General features: G+C 38.8%; 1 protein-coding gene across 3 annotated transcripts; it reads right to left on the reverse strand.

The window, feature by feature from the left end:
• Positions 1 to 35: 35 nt before the first annotated feature.
• Positions 36 to 9,457, reverse strand: marchf7 (membrane-associated ring finger (C3HC4) 7). Of its 3 annotated transcripts, none has more exons than XM_056384485.1 (11): positions 9,362 to 9,457; positions 7,135 to 7,334; positions 5,814 to 5,960; positions 5,485 to 5,656; positions 4,792 to 4,977; positions 3,477 to 4,668; positions 2,138 to 2,307; positions 1,926 to 2,029; positions 1,305 to 1,409; positions 959 to 1,007; positions 36 to 755 (listed from the first exon to the last, which is right to left on the reverse strand). In XM_056384485.1, the coding sequence occupies exons 2-11, from the start codon at positions 7,318 to 7,320 to the stop codon at positions 664 to 666; spliced, it is 2,403 nt and encodes an 800-aa protein (XP_056240460.1). In that variant the 5' UTR covers positions 7,321 to 7,334; positions 9,362 to 9,457; the 3' UTR covers positions 36 to 663. The 3 variants fall into 3 exon arrangements, with proteins under 3 accessions (XP_056240460.1, XP_056240469.1, XP_056240479.1); XM_056384494.1 differs by lacking the exon at positions 9,362 to 9,457 and adding an exon at positions 7,890 to 9,343; XM_056384504.1 differs by lacking the exon at positions 9,362 to 9,457 and adding an exon at positions 7,445 to 7,828.
• Positions 9,458 to 19,697: the final 10,240 nt, after the last annotated feature.

The raw sequence follows: 19,697 nt of genomic DNA on the forward strand, positions 1-19,697 counted from the left end.
ATATAATAGTAAATAAGACTTGAAAGAAAAAGCAGTCTGCATTCAATCTTTATTCCCAAAATTAAGAGCATGAAACTAGATTTGTACATACATAAAGCATTTCAAACACTGAAACATAGATGAAGAAAATTTGTTGATGGGTAAGTCCTATTTTTTTTTTTTTTCCTTTTTAATTCGGTGTGAAAAGTCAGGGGAAAACAGACAACAAAAGTAAATAATCGCCACTCTTTCTGTTCTCTCCCAAAAGCATCCGTCTTACCATCAGAACGTAAGTACAAATCCACACTCATCTCTGTGTTCCTTCTATTCTATTCCTTCCTTACTTCAACATTAAAGCACTTGTGGTATAACAGTTAAAAAGACTTGCATTTTTATTTAATTATAAGTGAATAAAGTGCACTCATAGAAACAGAAATACAGTGGTGTCAGACAGAATGTTTTACTCACTAGTTCAATTCAAGTTTGCATATTTGCAAAAGCCACCTGCAACAAAGGCAAGACATGTTCTGTGCACTTGGCATTTCTCACTTGCATTTCAGATGACCGTGACGATGTCAAAGCATATGTGAAAACGGGGTGAGCTACCATATGGTATGGTGTAGCCCTGCAACTGCAGGTAATCTGACCCACTTTTTTGACCCTCATTCCACCACATTCACATAATTAGTACTCCTCTTCAAGATCGTCATCCAGGTCAGAAAACTCAATCGACGGTCTGTTGTCTCGCACCTCCTCATCACTTTCTCCATGGGGGCCTGCAATCCAGAGACACCAAGTCAAATTCTGTAGCCAAGTAATAAATATAACAATGAAAATACACAATCTACAGAACACTGTAATGCACTGAAAGGCTGGTAGCTTTAAACATGGCAATTACAGATGAAAGCTCGCTGGTAGCAAATCAGGACTGCCTTTCAACAAATACAACACCATAGGAGAAAAGGGCCGGGCAACATACTTTCAAGATTGTCCATGTGTTCATGAAGGATTCTCACCAGGTTGAATAACTGGGTGAGAGAGGGAAGCGTTATCTCTTTTCAAGATGTCTACTACAATTCAATACGTCAACATTTTTAAAGTGTAAAAAAGCGTAAATTAGTATTGACTTGAACATCTGTGGTGCTATGTGGAAACATGAATATATACTGACTAGAAAAAGCAGGAACCCCTGTATGCTGCGATGTAATTTGAGAAACACTAATTTATTATGATCTGCCATGGTGCTGAATTAGCACTACGGGCAGATCTAGAAGTGTGGTTGTGTATGTATGCATTTATGTGTGTGTTCTGTTGTGTGTTCTCACCCCAGCTGCATCGACGGCTCCCAGGACATCAGAGAACCTCTGCTCGCAGAAATGCAGCAGCACCACCAGATAGAGACCGCTGCTGATGAACTCATCATATTCTGACTGCAGAGCAGAGAAAAAGCCCTCTTAGCACACTGCCCAGTTCAAGAAACTCAAACATAAATTGCCTTGGTAAGGTCTTTGTAACTCCACTGGAGGGGTGAACAGCTTCTTTTAAAAAGACTTTTCCTCATTTGGTTTTCTGATTCAAAATGTCCTGTAGATGTTCATTTGGGTTGAGATCTGGTGACAGCGAAACACCATAGCATACGACTCACATCATTTTCATACTCAAACCTCTCAGTGTTTCACTCACTTACTCTGACTTTTCCTTTAATTTTCATCCATCTGTATATATGCAACTAACATGGTTTTAATCCATCAAAATTACACATCATACAATTCCTCTCGAGTATACCACACTTTATAGTTCAGTTAGTTGTGTTCTTTATGAAAATCCCCATATGTAAAATGAATCAGCCTAAGGAAATGTGAGTTCATTCATTTTTTGTTTTAATTATGTATATTCTGAGCTCGGTTCATTTCTACTCTCAGACCAAGGAAAGTGAAATGACTCACTTGCACATGTGTCTTGTACAGCTCCCTAATGTCAAAGTTGTCTATGTTTAAGCGCAGTTTCTCCTTGCAGAGTTCACATGTTGTGATGGCCTCAAGGTTTGTACCTGAGAAAAAAAAAAAAAAAACGTTAAGGAAAAGGAAAAAGTCATTGACTTTGTTGACAAAATATAGTGCTGTTGGGCGCCGCAGCCATATCAGAGGTCTGTATTTACCTGAGCCGATTTTGGAGCGAAGCCACCTCTTGATGCATTCCTGGTGGACGTATTGGAGGCTGCCTGTACAGCGGCAAGGCTGAATCAAGGGGTTTGATGCTGATTCCTCCCGCATCTGGCAGATACGGCACAGGTCGCCTTCTTCCTCGTCAGAATCCTCCAGAAGCAGTCTGCAGCAAGATAAGAAGATATTTAGTTCTACTGTTGCTTAAGTACCTTTTTTCCCCCTCATGTTTCATATATATATATATATATATATATTTCTTTTTTTAAGATTTTTATATGCAGTTATTAGGTTATAGGGTTGTCACGATACCAAATTTCTGTTTCGATACCGATACCAATATGTATTTCGATACTTTGATACTTTTCGATACTTTTTGTAAAAAATATTTCATTATATTATGTATTGCCTTAATGGGTTATTTAAATATTTAAAGAATGTAATTTAATTTTTAAAAATTATTAAATATATATATATATATATATATATAAAAACACCTTAAATTTAAGAATGTGGCTATTATAACCTAATAACTGCATATAAAAATCTTTAAAAAAGAAATACAAAAAACTACATTGAGGAAATTATAGAAAATACAGAGCTTCCTGCCTCAGTGAAAGAAAACACAATATTAATATCAGTTTCATCTTTGTGCATTCAGTACTAATATACTATCAGTCCAGGATGTGTTTTGTCTTAATTACTGATTTTCAGTCAAACCCAAGAGGCACTGCTAGAGAATTTATGTAATGTAAAATAATATTGGACAAATTATACCGCCATGGATTATAAAGAGACAGTTATTCATTATTTTATCGTCGGCTCAGATCATTCTACAATATGTGCATTTGTATTTAAAAAAGGTGCACCCTGATAAAAAATGATATTTGTTAGAATCCAAAGTGAGCAAAATTGCAAAAGCTATTTTGACTATGTCTCTTGAAAACACAAACTGTATAATGTCCCAGGTGTATTTCTAAATGAGCAGTTAGTGTCATATAGTTAACTGGCCTGGAACAGGCCCAGAATCTATTGTTTTCTATTAAATGTTGAATACACAAGATACAACATGTAAATGAGACTGTTTTAGGTTTTGGAAGGCGCCTCTAACTGAGCAAGGCTAAGCTAGCTTAAATACATCACACAGACTACGTATCACTATACAAGAAAATACAAAATAAACTGATATTCATACTGTCCTGTCATAACTCCTGTACTGCAAAAGCAATTAAACACATTTCCTAAATTCCTTATATATTACTAAATATTTACTAGTTTTCTAAAAAGGTCAAGAGGTAATAAATGCAAATTGTGTGGTAGATAAAAATCCATTACCTCTCCTTGATCTTGCGCAGCTTTTCTTGATCCCTACCGGAGATGGGCTTTTCCCTCTGGCTGTCCAGCTGGCTCTCAACACCACTCAATGGACCCCTAGTAACTGAAATGTTTTCATATAGTGCCATTCTGTTGCGTGGCGAAAATTCAACTGAGGCATCTTCAAGTTCAGGTAATGTTTCATTCTCCAGTCTGCAGGGATGACCTGCTCCAAAGGCCTCTAAACCAACTGCTCCTTCCTCTTCTTCATTCTCCTCATCCTCATCTTCATCCTCGTCCTCATCCTCCTCGTCCTCATCCTCATCCTCATCATCCTCCTGTGATGCTTTATGCTCAAGGTTGTCCCACCTTCTCAGTACATGCTGTGGATGGCTGAAGCCTTCTTCTAAGCCTGCGGCTGAGTGTGCACTCTCATTGTCCCTCGCATGTCTTCTGAGGCGAGCGAGTAGTGGAGGGCAGCGGCCTCGGAGAGAGGAGGAAAGCCAGGAGGAGCTGCCACCTGCTCCACTGCTGCTGGTGTTGTTACTACTACCAACACCAGGCTCTCTCCATGATGCCATTCTGGACCTAGCCAGGCCGCTACGATAACCATCACTGTTGTTTTCCTGGATAGGGGCGAGGTCTGCTCTACGATTCCTGAGGCTACCCAAGGTCGTCTCTGACCCTCCAGCGTCAGGGTCCAGACTAGACATCCTGGCTCCCTCATCACTGTCCACAGACTCTCCACCAGTTGACGGACTGTCATCATCAAGCGAGCGAACACTGGAAGAGCCACTAGAAGAGTCTTGGCTGGAGCGCCGCGAAAATAGACGGGACAAAAGCCTTCGCGTGGAGCTACGGCCCTCTGGCTCACCGCCTTCGGGGGCCGGCCTTGGAGGGAGTGTCGCCTGTGGTCTGGCCTGGGGAGTGGGGTACCAGGGGGTGTAAGAGGAGTAAGAGGAGGAGATATCTGAGGGAGATTCAGGGTTTCCTGTTTGTTCCTGAGATGAGTGGAGGGTGGAGGAGCCGTAACGGGTTGTGGTTCTGCTGCTGAAGTCGCGCACCAGAGGAGAAGACCGGTGAGAGGTGGAGGATGAGAGGTGGCGATTTAGGGAGCTTTCTCTGGCAGCGGAGGAGGAAGAGGAGGATGAGTAAGCAGACTCTTTAGGCCGAGCTCCCTGTGCATATGTGGAGGTCACCCTGTCTGTCTGATCTGAAATGAGGGGAGAGAAGAGACTGTAACAATGCATTTAGACAGGTTGCGTACTACTACTACTACTACTACTACTACTACTACTACTACAACATGTGTGTCTACATCACAAAATATTCATACATAAGGAGGAAGCCACTCCAGGCGTCCTGATTCTTCCATTTCCCAAACTTGAAAGACCGGGCTCGTTCTTTGTCTCCTGCTCTCTCCTGGAGAACAACGGCTTTGAGGAGGAGGACGATGACCGTGAGAGAAAACGGCATGAGCTCCATGATGAATCAAACGTGTCATTTTGTTTTTCACTTATACCTGTTAAAAAATAAAATAAAAATTAAGATCAGAAAAACTATTTTGACATTTGCTGGGTTCATTTTCCAAATCAGATTACCGGTAATAAAAATATTCATCTGATTAATATCAGAATTGAACTTATTTTCATCAAACTTAATATGAATACCAACTAGCCCATGTGCTTTAGCTTTCACTACTACCCATTCCCAAGTTATAGCACATTTAGTATCTAGAAATGTTTGTAAGTTCTACTTAGCTTAGCCTAGCTGTAACATGTACTTACTGAGCAGAGATTTATGTATCACTAAATTCAAGCCGGTTGCACCACACAAACTAGTTCTTACAGAGATTAGCTGTTGTTTAATGTTTACACCCTAGTTAATTGCCAGGTGTAACTGCTGTGTATCTAACTGAACCAACGGATAAAGCTAACATTAGCTTGCTAACATAAAAAATACTAAATAATATTAGTACAACCACAGCACCAGTTTTCCTTGTGACCTCCACACATCTGGTATTACGTACCTCTGCCACTGCTGAGCCCACTGCTGGAATAGGTGGATCCTGTAACTGAGGTGCTGGGCGTCCTTGAGTACAGTCCTCTGTTGCTGTATGACAGTTTGGCCCTTTTAGAATCACCATCATCACTGGCGTTCAACAAACCTGAGCGCATCCCCAACCTCCCCTCAGAATCAGTCTGCGAAAAAGAAGGCAGACATAAAAAAAACAAATATATAAAAATGTTTTAATGGCACTGATATTCCTCTAACCTCTATCATATATTGTTTTCTGTTTTATTTGATCAGACTGTATTTTGCCTGCTACAAACAAATGACAGAGCACAGCTTCAGTACCAGTTTGCTCCTGCTGCTCAGAGAGGATTCAACCCACGGGCGATCATAAGATCTGCTGGAGGACGTCAGAGAAGTGGGTAACTTCCAGCTGGTGGAGCGACTGTCAGAGCTGCTGTAGTCTCTGGATGAGCTCAGGAGGCGAGAATTCTTGAAAAGGAGAGAAGGTAAAACATGTAGCATTAGTTAGTACTTGTCTGACCAAATGCATATTACAAAAAAAAAAGAAATACTGTTCAAGTTATTTTTCTCATCTTTTAGTGATGGGAGAATCACACAGGCACTAGTGGCGCTATGGAGCAATGTTTTGATAAGTGATTCCCCACTTTGTGTGAATCTCATCCTCAGCTAACACAGGCACAAGCACGTGGGTGATGTGATACATGTTCCTGCCAACAGTTTCACGCTGTCTTTGGTGGTTGCAGACAAAACAAGATGCAACCTTGGGAAATTATAACAGACATTCATTTACTGTCATTTTGTAGACATGATTGATTATGATTAATTGATTGATCAAATAAATAATTGGTAGAGTTGATGTCAATATAGATATAAACAATAGGTTTTAAAAGGTTGGTGTGATTTCTCTCATCTCACTATTTTAATTGGATAGATTAATATATATCCACAATAAATAAAACCATGGAAGGTGAGTGGATTGTTTGGTCTTTGCACCTAGCTTGGACTCTTCTGGAAAGACCAGGAACAACCATGCAGATCCCAGGCAAACAGTAACAGTATCTTTTGAGTCAGGCCTTGACGAGCAGCAGGACTGAAATACACACATCGTGTGCCAAGGAATCTAGGCTGCCCTAAAAAAAGACCTTCAAAGTGTCTGCTGTTGCACCACTGATACACATAGTTAGCTACTGTACCATGGTCCTAAGGGAACCTGTCAGGAAAAAAAGCTTACTTGAATGCCCTCTCAGGAATACAGTAGAAAGGCACATGACTAAAGTCCCAAGTGGAATAGATACACAGAAACAGTAGGATAACATAGTTCCTGTTCCTGACCGTTTAATCCAACTTAAAGTAACTAAAAATATTCCCCAACATCATCACTGTAAAAGGCCTTTGTATATTTGGGCTGAATAAGATGAAGCTGTTTATCTATAATGACAGCTAAAAATTTAACACATATCAAAAAAACTAAAGTGAACATAAGGTGAAACTAGAAGCATTTGCGGTCAATTTGAATTATATATGCTGTAGGTAAATTCATAACAAGGGTTTCACACTTTGTATAAAATGGCAATGCTATGTATCAATCCTAGTCTTTAGGCATTTCTGTGCAACAAGCCTGCAGGCTGTGCCATCAGCCTACCTGTTGCTCCAGGTCTGTTTTGTAAGCTGATGATGCCCTTGGGAAGCGGTCATTATTCAGCACCGTCTCTCGGCTGTATAACCTACTGGAGCCCAGAGATGAGGAGGAGACTGTTGGACTGGATGTGTAGGACGACCTTGAGCCGGACAGACAAAAGGGAAGTCTCCGAGACCTGGAGTCCATCATGGATTTCCTTGAACCTTGTGAGATGAAACCCAAAGATATAACTGCAGAACAAAATGTAACATTATCTGAGATTGCAGCCTAATGTAACATATTGCAGAGGCGTGATATCAGGAAGTTTACTTGCTTCTAAATGCAGCCGTTATTTCACATCTAGTGACAAGCCAGGGCAGGTCTAGCAGCACAGACTTTTAAAAAGGGCCTGCAACCTCTCATTCTGTTAAATAACAAGGCTTGGTGCTCTGGTGCGCTAGCACTTCTGATTTGTTGTTGGAGCACACGTGACAGTGTCTGTAAACACTAAAACCTGCTCCATGCTGCTTCCTGGTCTTGGTATCAAAGTCACAGTGCCTATCTTTGGGACCATGAACTCTGTCACATGAACATGACACTACCAAAGAGCAAACAGCAGCACTGTGTGCTGAGCATTTAAGCAAGCTAGATGCTTTTTTACCAGTTATAAGATACAAAGATAATTTATTATTAAGCTACATTACTAAATCTAACACACATTCTCAGATTTTAAGTAACCTCAAGTGCTAGTTGATGTATCAGCTGAAAGTCAAACATACCAGAGGACCTGAAAAGGAGAGTTGAGAGTTTCTGACATAAGGTGATACAGTTTGAGTTACTCCCTGGTAGTGATATGGATCCATGGACATTAGCTACAGCACCTGTGGTCAAAGATAGCTCAGCAAGCCAGCAGCCTGTCAGACTGAAATGAACAGCAGTAAATAAGGCCAGATAACAAAAACCTTTTTAACTCTAACACAGCACTCAAACCTTTTAAGCACCCACAACAGAACACAAGAAGTTCAGGGAAACACAACGGGTTTATTAATTAACAACGAACATACAATTTCATGGAACAAAAGTCTTTAGAGGACAATGAAAATACAAGATATGCACTAAATATTTTGCATATCGTGGTTACAGACGTGTTGCTGTGGTTCACTACTAGTATGTGTGTCTATGCAACAATTTGAAGGTGTGGTGACCTTGGATAAATACATCTGGTCTGATATGGTGTAGATGGGGAAAAGGCAGTGAAATCTGTGATTCTTTTTTTTTTTTTTTTAAGTAATTAATTAATTAATTTGGCTTTCACAAGTATTAAAATCAATCAGATCAGATCAGATAATGAGATGTCTAACACATTTTAACAATAGTACCGTTTTTTTTTTTTTTTTTTTTTACATTTGTCATTTAAGTTTCCCCTCACTGGCGGAAGTTAACTCGTGCGTCGTACACTAACCTGGGCAAATGGCCAAGCATCACCACCCATTAGTAACCATATAGGTAAGTCAGAACCTTAATTCAATTTTTTTTTAGTCTCAGCAGAGGCAGTTTAGCCTGAAATGAGAAGTCACTTGTTTAAAAAAATAACTTTGTCTTGTGTTTTCGACGTGAGCCATTATTTTGTTCGTCTTCTGTTAAATATTGATAATTTGCAATTCATCTTCTCGCAACCAAATTGCAAACAAGGTAAAATGTTAGTCAGCTTATTGACTTGCTGATTATCGAGCGTTAGATAACTTTGATTGTAATAATGAGTGCTAACCTTAACCTAACGTTATTTCCGCGAACGTTTCCTGCTCGAAAACTAACATAACCGTTGTTTTGCCGAGGATACTGGGCAGCGTCTTACATTTCATGTCCAACAGCCACAGAATAACGTGACCTGCTAACGTTAGCTAACAAATAAAAAAAAAGGCCGTTTTGCGTGTTTACGATTTGCAAAGTTAACTGTCATTGAATGTTGACCACCTCCTTGGCCACTGGCTGTTCAGATGCGCTAACGGAATAGTTCGGCTGTTGTTTCCCGACGACTGGGCAGAGCTGGCAACTCAGTTAGCTGTAAGCTAACTAGCTGGTTAGCTTATCATCTGCACGCTGACGTTAAAAAGTCCTGAAAATTCACGTTAATCAGCAGCGCTAAGAAAAACGATGTCTGATTTCCGTTTGAGACAGTTTCAGCAAAAAGTGACAAATTAACGAGACTAAATCCATAACATATTAATGCATTGTCAGCACGTATCCTCACCTTTGATTAGAGTCTTTCTTGCTTTAGCACAACAGGAACTATGGCGGCTGTGGTGACTGCTGTTGACACAGAGGATCAGCTGATTTGCAATGACCCAGTGGGAGTGGTTTACAAGAAGATTGATTTCAGGTGCTTAATTATCCTTAGGCACATGGTTCATCCACGTTTTTTTTTTTTTTTTGTTTTTCTTTTTTTGAGTAAATTTTGAGCCCGAGAATAATAGACACATTTATGAAAAAATCACTCCGACTTTATCTCTGTCACCACAAAAAATTCCAGTCAAAGTCAAACAGCGTCTCCATGTGGCTCAAACAAGAGATCCAATCATATTTTATTTTAAGGAGAGTAATTCCATCACCACTGTATATGAGTTATGCCAGTACAAGCCCACAGATCGTGGCCCCTTCAATACAATTAAGATCTGGAATAACGTGACTATAACTATCTTCACAAATGATCAATGGAAGTCTGCTACCTCCCTAAAATAATGTCACATATACAGTGTAGGTGCAAAAGGCAAGGATCTTTCAAAAATAATGCCATGGATTTTTTTTATTTATCAATTAACGTCACACAATGCAGTAAAATGAAAAAAACGTATATCTTCTCTGTGTTTATGCTGCCTATGTGTCTTCCCTCTCTTCATGTAATCCCAGACAGACTCCATGATGTCGAGATCAAGGCTCTGTTGGGGCCATACCATCTGTTGCAGGACTCCTTGTTCTTCTTTTCACTGAAGAGTTGAGTCCAGGTATGAAACTTCAGTGATTTGCAACATCTGTGAACTGAGGTATGTAAAAAGTCACAACAAGCCAGCATTATTAACAGCATTAGAGATGTGTATTTCATGTTGAAAGTGCTGTATGTGCCATGGTTTGTAGCGTCATTAGATTTTGTCAGAGTTTGAGATACTAGCAAAGGCTGCACCTGAAGCAGCCCAAAACATCAGCCAGGGAATCCAGGTGGAAATAAAATATGCCATTTGGGATTTAAAGTCATTGTGTAGTTGACTGTCTGTAACTATCTGACCTTGTGTACTATATAAGGATGCAGTGTCGTCGCCCCCCCCCCCCCCCCCCCCCCCCCAGACATTTCATTTCCTTTCATTTTACATCGTATTTTACATTTAATGCTACTTTATATTCCTACTTGGCAACATTTCAAAGGGAAGTACTGCTTTTTATTCCTCTGCATTTATTTTATAATTGGTTAAAGTTACTCCACAGATTAAGTATAATATCCTAAATATACAAAGATCAATACACATCAACATCAAACACAAAATATCAATCAATATTAAAATGCAGTTTAAATATCTGCAACAGTAAGAAAAATTCAATGTGAAAATATCATAACATCCTGTAAATGGGTAATTTTGCAGTCATGAATAATTAGCACTTTTCACTTCTGATATTTCCATACATGTTGCTGATAATACTTCTACATTTTCTTAAGTAAAGTCATAATTGACATTTACTTGTAATTAAGTGTTTTACAGTGTGATACAGCAATGAGATCTTCTTTCCATCATTGTTTGACATCTAATTATGATGATTATGGCCGATTGATAAACCAGACACTAGTCAACTTCCAAATGTGAGGGGCAGCCAAGACATGAGGAAAAATAATGAAGTCCAGGACATGTGTAATATATGACTTTGAATTTAGTAGATAGAATGAGAATAGAGAGGGTGTAGCAAATTATACAATTCATGTGATGAAGGAGTATATTAGCCGTCATGATATGGGAAGAGGGAAATTGTGTTATCTGCCATTAAAATGTTGAATAAATTCCTTAAAACATCAGAATTGTAGCAGTTTTAAATTGAATGTATTTGCTTGGATTTTAATGTCACTTTTTATTAGATTCAGGGTTCAATTATTTTTTATGTAAAATACCTCACTCAAACAAGTCACTGGATTTTGACTAAACTGGGGCATGTGATGCATCTCATGTGCATCATAGCATTCTGACATTTTCAGAAAACTGCCCCAAGGAAAAAATTGTAAATAAAAGTCAAAATTAATAAGTGAAGACCTTTCTTACAGCTACTTAGATGCTTTCCAGCAGCACTGAACAAATGCCAAATACATGACAAGACACATCTCATAATTTCCCAACTCCTCCTAAAGACAAAGGATTTAGAGAGGAGTGATAACATCATCCACGGAAAACACTGCGAACTGTCTTTGTAGGGACTATTTCTTTGCCACAAGCTTTCTTTTTTTTAATGACAAATGTTCACACTTGTCTGTGGATTATTTGTGAAGTAACTTTGTTTCTGGAAAAATTTGTTGCTTTTTAAAAAATTTGACTCTTTTGATGCTTTTACCAGCACAAATGAAATTACATCCATTATTGGGATGGATGCAGAAATCTCAGAAATGGCTATCTCAAATCCTGCGCAAGTAAAACCAAAAGTTCAAAAACATTATTTTTGGAATTTTGGGTAAAGCTACCCTTTAACAGTTTAGACAGCAAATCATACCATTAATCTAACATATTGCAGTTGAAATATAATGGTCATTGTAAATAAGTAAATGCATAGGTCAATCATCATTACAAGTTCTGTAGTTTAATAATTCAATTAAATGTTTTATTTAATTTGATAATTGATTGTGCATGAAGGTGACAGTCATAGGGTTGACTGCATGTAAACAGACCACTGCAGCCTGGCATGACACTTCTGACTTGAGGTTGCAGCTGCAAACTTTACTATTGTCATTTTGTTTCTTTTACAATATCTGTCAGTAAAGATGTAACAAAGACTCAGTCCTCAAAAGGCCATTAATTCCAAAAAGGAGCATTTATTTTCTTTTTCTTTACATATAGACATTGTGTTTACAAAATGTTATGGTTCATCAGCATGCACCTGTTAAATTGTAATATAGTGTATGCTGATGCTGCTGTTGATCATTTTTTCATTTGCTGCACTTGTTAATACTGTTGCTGTAGATGATGATCTCAGTTTACTTGACAATTATCAGAATCTGGGTCATCTGCAACAAAGGTAGCACACACACAAACACACACATACACACACAGACGCACACACACGCGGTGTATACACAGTATTGTCCAGGGGTGACGTCATTATGAAAGGAGAGAGGAAGCTAATAGCCACTAAGAGGCACTGTAGTTCACACTTTTCTCCCAACATCCTTGGAGGACGCAGTAGAGATTCACTATTATTTGCATGCCAGAACTTGGTGGTGTTTGTTTAGTCAGGGAGGCAATTAAAGCCAATTTCAACAGGTTTAATTAGATTGATTTGAATAATTGTTTTTGAAAGGCACCGTAGATCCCATCATCACAGTAAATCCAGGATTAGGAGCATTCATTTGATTTGCATTCTTTAACTCAACATCTAATTTAGTAGACCTCAGGAAGCATTGATCACAGATAAGTCTGAACACACTTTTTTTAAAAATTCATTTTGTTTTCATGTCGCAGATCTAGGCATTATTATGTTCGTTTCTACTGACTGAAATTAATTTACCATCTAAAACTGTAACACACTGAATTCATGTTAAGTGTGTGTGGGTCCAAGAAGGTCAGTTTGGAGCGGAGAGGGAGCACTGTTACACAGCAGATGCATAATAATGTGAAGGTCAACAAGATACTCATCATGCTTGGTAAACTGTAGCATTTAACAGGCCTAGCGATCCATTATTAGTCGCATTCATACAACAGTGAACAGTGATCAAACCAAGTGTAAATCTACCCAAGGCTAACGGAACAAGAGGTGAAGGAGAAACAGAGAGAGAAAGGGATAAATATAGGAGGGCGGTGCTGCAGATTAATTGCTGACAAAAAGGACACATGACCTAGACAAATGAGGAAGTGCAAGGTCTGGTGAGTTGGGGAGGAGGCTGCTCAACCCACTTGTGGGTCTGTAGGCCAATGCCTCTACCCCCCCCCCCCCCCCCCCCTTCAGACACATGATTCTGCACACTGCTACGTGAAGAGGGACTACAAGCTCTCCTCCCCCAGTGCTGCTGATGGGATGATAATGGAGCATTCCTTGGAGTTGTTTCTCATTCATGCTAGCTGTGACAAGGGAGGAACATGCTTTTTTTTCCACTGGGGGGGGTGTTTACTCTCTCAGCCAAGAATATGGACATGTAACCTGAGATTTGCACACAGTGCCGTCCTCTCACTCAAATTCTCTTATTTATGTGCTGTGGATATGAGATGGATACGTACCTGTCTCTCTGAGCTGTTGTTCATTTATTCCAGCTGCTGGATTTTTTTCTCTCGGGTTTCAGCTGGACTGTGCTCATCAAAATCAGATTGCTTGGGGAAAATCACTCAGAAACATTACCATAACAATGTTTAAGGCCATCTATAGGAATACAGTGGTGTTTATGTTGACACTCTGCTCATGAAATTGACTTTAACTCGAGGCCTTAAGACACACAAAAAACTGCAAGAATGTCTGGATTTGTCCAGCACTGTGTAATCACAAAGGAATGTCCTGAGACATTTCTGCTTTTCCTCTACAAGACCCCTCTTTTCCCACGGCTTGTCCAGGTCTTGAGAATCTGTTTCCTCTTGCTCTCTCTCCCTCCCTCTGTCTCCCTTCCTCCCTCTCTCTGTTTGTGGAGACACATGAATACCACAAAGGCTGGTTTATAGGAGGACTACAATACAAGCTCAGTGTCTTCAGGAGCACAAAGAGCAAGAGTCTATGCCCTCTGAGAAACCTCTAGGAAGGAACATCCAGGCGAAGGTTGTGAGTTATTTCCAGTGTAAATCAAACAGAAGATTCGTGGAAACAAACACGCAACACAGCAGAGTTGAGTGAACGAAGCACATACTGTACATAAGCACATGTTGTTGTCCCAGGGGAATTTTATTATGTTGTGTTGCTTTCAGAAATCTTTCTACCAAGAGATGACAACTGTGTAGAACAACAAACTGCAGGCTAAATACGGCCAAAGATTTGTGTTGTGCGCTTACAGCGAAGTGTTTCCGCTGATGATGATCTCACGGCAACTTGGGGACAGGCGTTTTTATAATTTAGGAACTCTTTAGGGCCTCATGGCTCAGGTGGCAGAGCAGGTTGGCTGATGATCCCTGGGTTGACGGTTCGATTCCTAAACCCAGGGTTGCGTTGAGGAGGGCGTCCTCTATCCGCAAACCAACAATGCGGATGGTGTTGTGGCCGAGCAGCGAACAAGATAATTTAGCAACTCTTTGTTCACTTGATGAGGCCGTATTTAAAGTGTGTATGAACCTGCTTCAAACACAGGAATGAAAACATACATCTGAACATATGAGTAACAATTGTGAAAAAGCAGGGCCACATGTGTTAACACTTTAGGTCACATGTTTGAGGGGCACCATCTGAAATGCTTGTGAGCTATTTGTGGACATTCTTCTCTGGCCATAGGTTTGCTCTGTTGCAGTCAGCGAATACATATCCTATCATTGTCAATGTTTTATTTTCAATTCAAATGTGTTGCAGACAAAATGAAAAAAATCATGCGCCTGATTCGGGATGAGAGGGAGCCCATTTTTCAGTTAGTGACTTTTAGCAAAGCAATGTTTTACCCCACGCAACCACTAAAAGGCTTTTTCAAGGATTCAAAGAACATTTGTTGGTCTTAATGTTCCCCAGACACAAAGTGACATCTGCCTCCCTCCCTGCATGCCTGCTGCTCTTTGTTCAGAAGAGCTCTGAGGAGAGAGCTCATTGAAGGCAAAGATGATGTCACCATTGTGATCATTACTGTGCTGTGTGGTGCCCTATTTTTGACCAGGCGTCACTGAGGGCAGGCCAGAATGTCTGCCTGCACACTGCCAGGAGGAACACTGGCCTGCCAGTATTAATTAACACAGGGCCGGTTTTCATTAGTCCTAAAACCCTCTTAAGACCACCCCCACATGCAGGCCCACCTAAGTCTATGTTCAGATACTCGTCAACAAATAGATCATTTGAGTAGTCTGAGGAAGGTTTGTGGATGTGCTCTTAAACCTCATGGTCCTGACTCTTGTTTTGTTTTAGTCAGTTTCGTCTTTCATTCTTATAAATGAGTCATTCATTATTTATAGTAAATCCCTATCTATCTATCTACTCCATACATGCATGGATTTGCTGATGGAGAACTTATTTTTTAAAGAGATTAAACAAGATTTTTATTTATCTTTGATAATTTCTAACTTAATGCTTTTCATATTGTTATTCAGTGACTAATAACTAGTCCGATCCGGCTGTATTAACACTCCAGTTCAATGTGAACATGTCAATGAATTATCCAACGTTGAATAATTTATTTTTCCAATCAAAGAAATTAATAGAGACTATTAATTATTAAATTAATACAAATACGCACAGTGACGTTAATAGAAATGCACACATTTGCTCCAGGGAATAAATAAGTGTCTATTTAGTCTAAATTCTACTAATTCTATGGGCTAAATCTGCATATAAAGAGTTGTATCGTTGTAAATGAAATCATCGCTGTGCACCAAACGTGCATTTAATTTCACAGAGACTATGTTCTCTTTGACATTATCATACTTATAACACTTTAAGGCCTCATTTGCCAGCAATTATTCAAAATGAAACTTTCAAACATACAGGTGTCAGGCTGACTGACAGATGTTAACACATTCTGACATGAGTATTCCAGATTTCTGTCACTCTAAGCACACAGACAGTATGGTGCATATTTTGTCGCGTTTTTAATACCGTAGACTTAATTGTTGAAGTTCTCCTTGCACCTGCCTTTCATAAATAATTTACTCCGATGAGGATCTGAGAGGTTACCAGTGAATAAGTCTGTAAAGATGCACTCCTTGATTTTGTTATTGTGACCAATAACAGCTATAAATTCTCAACATTCCTCTGAGCTCACTGTTGATGTTTTGAGTTTCAAAATATCAGCAGTGAGCTGAAGTACGTTGGGGATTTGAGTGTGCTGTTAAACACAAAGTTTTGGGGCTTTTTGGAATAAGGCCTCGAGGCAAATGTCAACTCATGATGCAGATAAAGCAAACTGTTACTAGTCTGAGTTGTGAAAAGATTGTCAAAAATCTTAAAGTATCTTTGAGCACTCTAGTTTAAAATTCATTTAAAATGTGGGAAGGGCTCTAAAAGGTCTGTTTGATCTGCTGACTATTAAAAACATACATTTATTGAAATGAACAAAGTTTCGGACTAAATCTAAGTTGTTTTCAACAAAACAAAAATACATTAATATTTCTCATTTCACAGCTATTTCTTACACACATTTTATAAATTTGCATCATGGTGATTCTTCTTAAAATGAGTTGCGTTGAGTTATAGTGTTTGATATATCTTGCGGATAAAGTTGTTTTCTATATGGCTTATTTAAACTTAAATTTTTCATATCAAACAATCAATCTTGGTGGAAAACTTGCCCCTTTTTCTCAGTACTAGTATAAAGGGAAGTTTAGTAAAAGCATATGACCTCACATGTTACAGTGACTCAGACGCCTCCAAACATTAAAACCATAACCCACTGTCCTGAACGTTTTGTCTTATTTTATGCATTTGCTGATTTAAAAAGTGCACAGACGTTGGCCAGCATTATGTACGTGGAAATATATATCTGCAGGGAGGTCTGTTTTCATACATTTTATAATAGCTCTTAGGGTTTATACGCAGTTCAAACACCTCTAGAATGAATATGAAAGCTTGTTCAATAAATGGATTTTTGATGGCCTTGACACTCTGAAAATAGCTCGTATGGTATATCTGGACCTTTTTTCCGCATTTAAATTAGACTTTAAGGTCTATAATTAGACAATTTTTGATACATTGTCTTGGCATCAATGTTACTTCGGATTAGTTTTTAGTGCTCTCTGGTTTTATGTACAAATAAATAGCTCTGGGAATCAACATATATGACAACCCAAAGCATAATTCACAAATATAGGCCTACGGTATCGTGAATGCAAAGGTTTTTTCTTTATGGTATCCACATCAAGATACACACAGGTACTTTCTGTCACATGTGGTTATGTGTGGGTGCTGAAACCAGGCACCTTATTCAATCACAGGCACAAAACATATGTCAGATCCGACTAATGATTTCACTTTCGCTAAACATCATCTCGAAGCCACAGTATGGTTGTATCTGACAACAATAACAATTTTAATATAATATATATAAGACATTATCGGTCAGAATATAGTTGAACAGAGACGTTCAAATGGAAAGAAACATTCATATAGCTGTTTACCCACTTTCCTGCTGTGCAGTTTAATTTAATTATCTTATTCTAATTATTTTTCTGTGGTCAAAACACTAATCTCCACACACAAACACTTACACTACTTTTATTTCTCGTGTCTCTTTTCTAGTTCACCAAATTAAGTTACAATATAAGATGTCCTTTAGAATTTTAGAAGTGCCTTTCTTCATGAATGATGGTTTCTTCAACGGACAAGGAACTGAACTGATTAATTTCACAATTAAGAAAAAAATCTGAGAAAGCCTGTCTGCAGTTTCAACATGACTCTTGCAATTCTAAATTTCCAGGGTGTCTAAGTTAATGTAGAGCACAAGACACATCACATCTCTGAAATGTTGTTTATACCAGGGACTTGTCTTTAATTTTTTTTTTTCGTATTAAATGATTCACTTTTTATAATTGCCTGGAGTTGTTGCACTATTAGGGCTCATATCCCTTCAGAAAATGTGCCAAATGACATGAGTTTGGTATGTCCTTAAAGAGTTGGTGTTCACACTAAACGCTGATCATGTACCGCAAAGCATAGCTAATTTGAGATTAGTTACGAGTTCCACTTTCAGTACAGTGCAGTGTAAATAACTGTATTCCATTTCCATGCTTTGATCCAAATTTCAGGGAACTCTCTGCCAAACTTGCTGCTTAAAAAGAGAAAAAATAATAATTCTGCCTGCATACACTGAACAATGTAAAATCTCTGATGACTGATTTTTCCAGCAATGATGTCTGTCAATATGAGCTGAGAGCCTCCTGCAGATTAGCATTTGAGTGGAATCTCATGAGAGGTAGCTTACCTTTGTATTACAAATCACCAGTGGGTGACTTAATAGAAGTAGTTTTAGGTCTCCATGGAATTACAATAAGGTTTCTTATTTTCCAGGTAATGACCATGCATTCAAGTAATGTCTGCGTATTTATGTATAAAAGACCATGTACACTTTGTTGTAAGAAAATCAAAAAATAAAACAAACTGGTGACTGGTGTAACAACTGCACAACAGTGATAACTAAAACCATGCTTTCTATGTGGGTCAGAGAAGAGAGATGAATACAGCAAAACCTAAGTTATGATAATGGAAAAAAAAAAAAGGGACGTTCGCTTATCTATCAAAGTGTTCTCTTGTGTCACAGATATATGCTAGCTGCAGTGGACAGAAATCAAAGCTTGTTATATGTAAACTATGATAAAGTAATGCATTGAAGCTTGAAATTCCTTCAACTGTGAAAGTCATTTCCTTTGAAAAATCCCCCCAGCTTCATCTGTCACAAAATGCACAATAAGTAACTGCAGTCACCTAAGTAACGTCAGTTTTTGTGTGTGCATCTGTTTGTCTTTTCTGTCTTTTTTTGTAAGTATTGGTCCTATGAGTGTTGGAAATTTCATGCCACTTTGATTTGAAGTTGATTAAATTATAAAACTAAATGCATAGTTAACTATAGTTAACTGTATTTAACAGCATGGTTCCTCCAGGGTGATATTCCTATGGACTTGAAGGAAAATACTAGGTTGATTACCTTAGCTAAACCCCTGCACTTAGGCGCAGATTTAACAAATGGAAAATGTGCTGACATTTTGTGCGGTGTGTGTATACACACTAATGTGGGTAAAGATGTGTTTCTGTTTGATTCAAGGTCATTTAGCTTTGCTCAGGTTGGGGTGACATTTGCTTGTGATCTCATTCTTCATGGAGAGATGCATCACTGAAGGGCTGGGACTTGTTTCTCCACTTTCCTGGCACAAATGACTCCTCATTCCCAGAAAAGGAACATACTAATTCTCTCTCTCTCTGTCTCTCTCTTTCTCTCTCTCCATCGGTCACACACTGACAACATGTGCACACAGACTGCATCTCCTCATTGAATGACAGTGTGAATGTACCTCATCGACGAATGACTCACTCTACTACTCTGCTATTATGATGATTTCTCCCTTCTGTGTATTACATCATGCAACAGAGGGTTCTGCTCAGTTACATTCACCACAATAAACACTATCTGAGTGCACTCATTTAGGCCGTGCAGGGGTTTATTAGTCAGCCTTGCATGGAAAACATTATTTAGCTGATCTCCCAAATAACTTTTTATCTAGTTCATTTTGTGTGTATTTACCGAA

The sequence above is a fragment of the Seriola aureovittata genome, chromosome 1 (genome assembly GCF_021018895.1).
Source record: "Seriola aureovittata isolate HTS-2021-v1 ecotype China chromosome 1, ASM2101889v1, whole genome shotgun sequence".
Lineage (NCBI taxonomy): Eukaryota > Metazoa > Chordata > Actinopteri > Carangiformes > Carangidae > Seriola > Seriola aureovittata.

What these genes read in the sequence shown, in the direction of transcription:
- marchf7 (XM_056384485.1), bottom strand. Translation starts at nt 7,320, where the DNA reads ATGATGGACTCCAGGTCTCGGAGACTTCCCTTTTGTCTGTCCGGCTCA. An exon ending in TGGGCTCAGCAGTGGCAGAG is followed by an intron (nt 4,978 to 5,484) that starts GTACGTAATACC and finishes ATTTTTTAACAG; the next exon opens with GTATAAGTGAAAAACAAAAT. An exon ending in TGTACAAGACACATGTGCAA is followed by an intron (nt 1,410 to 1,925) that starts GTGAGTCATTTC and finishes TCTGCTCTGCAG; the next exon opens with TCAGAATATGATGAGTTCAT.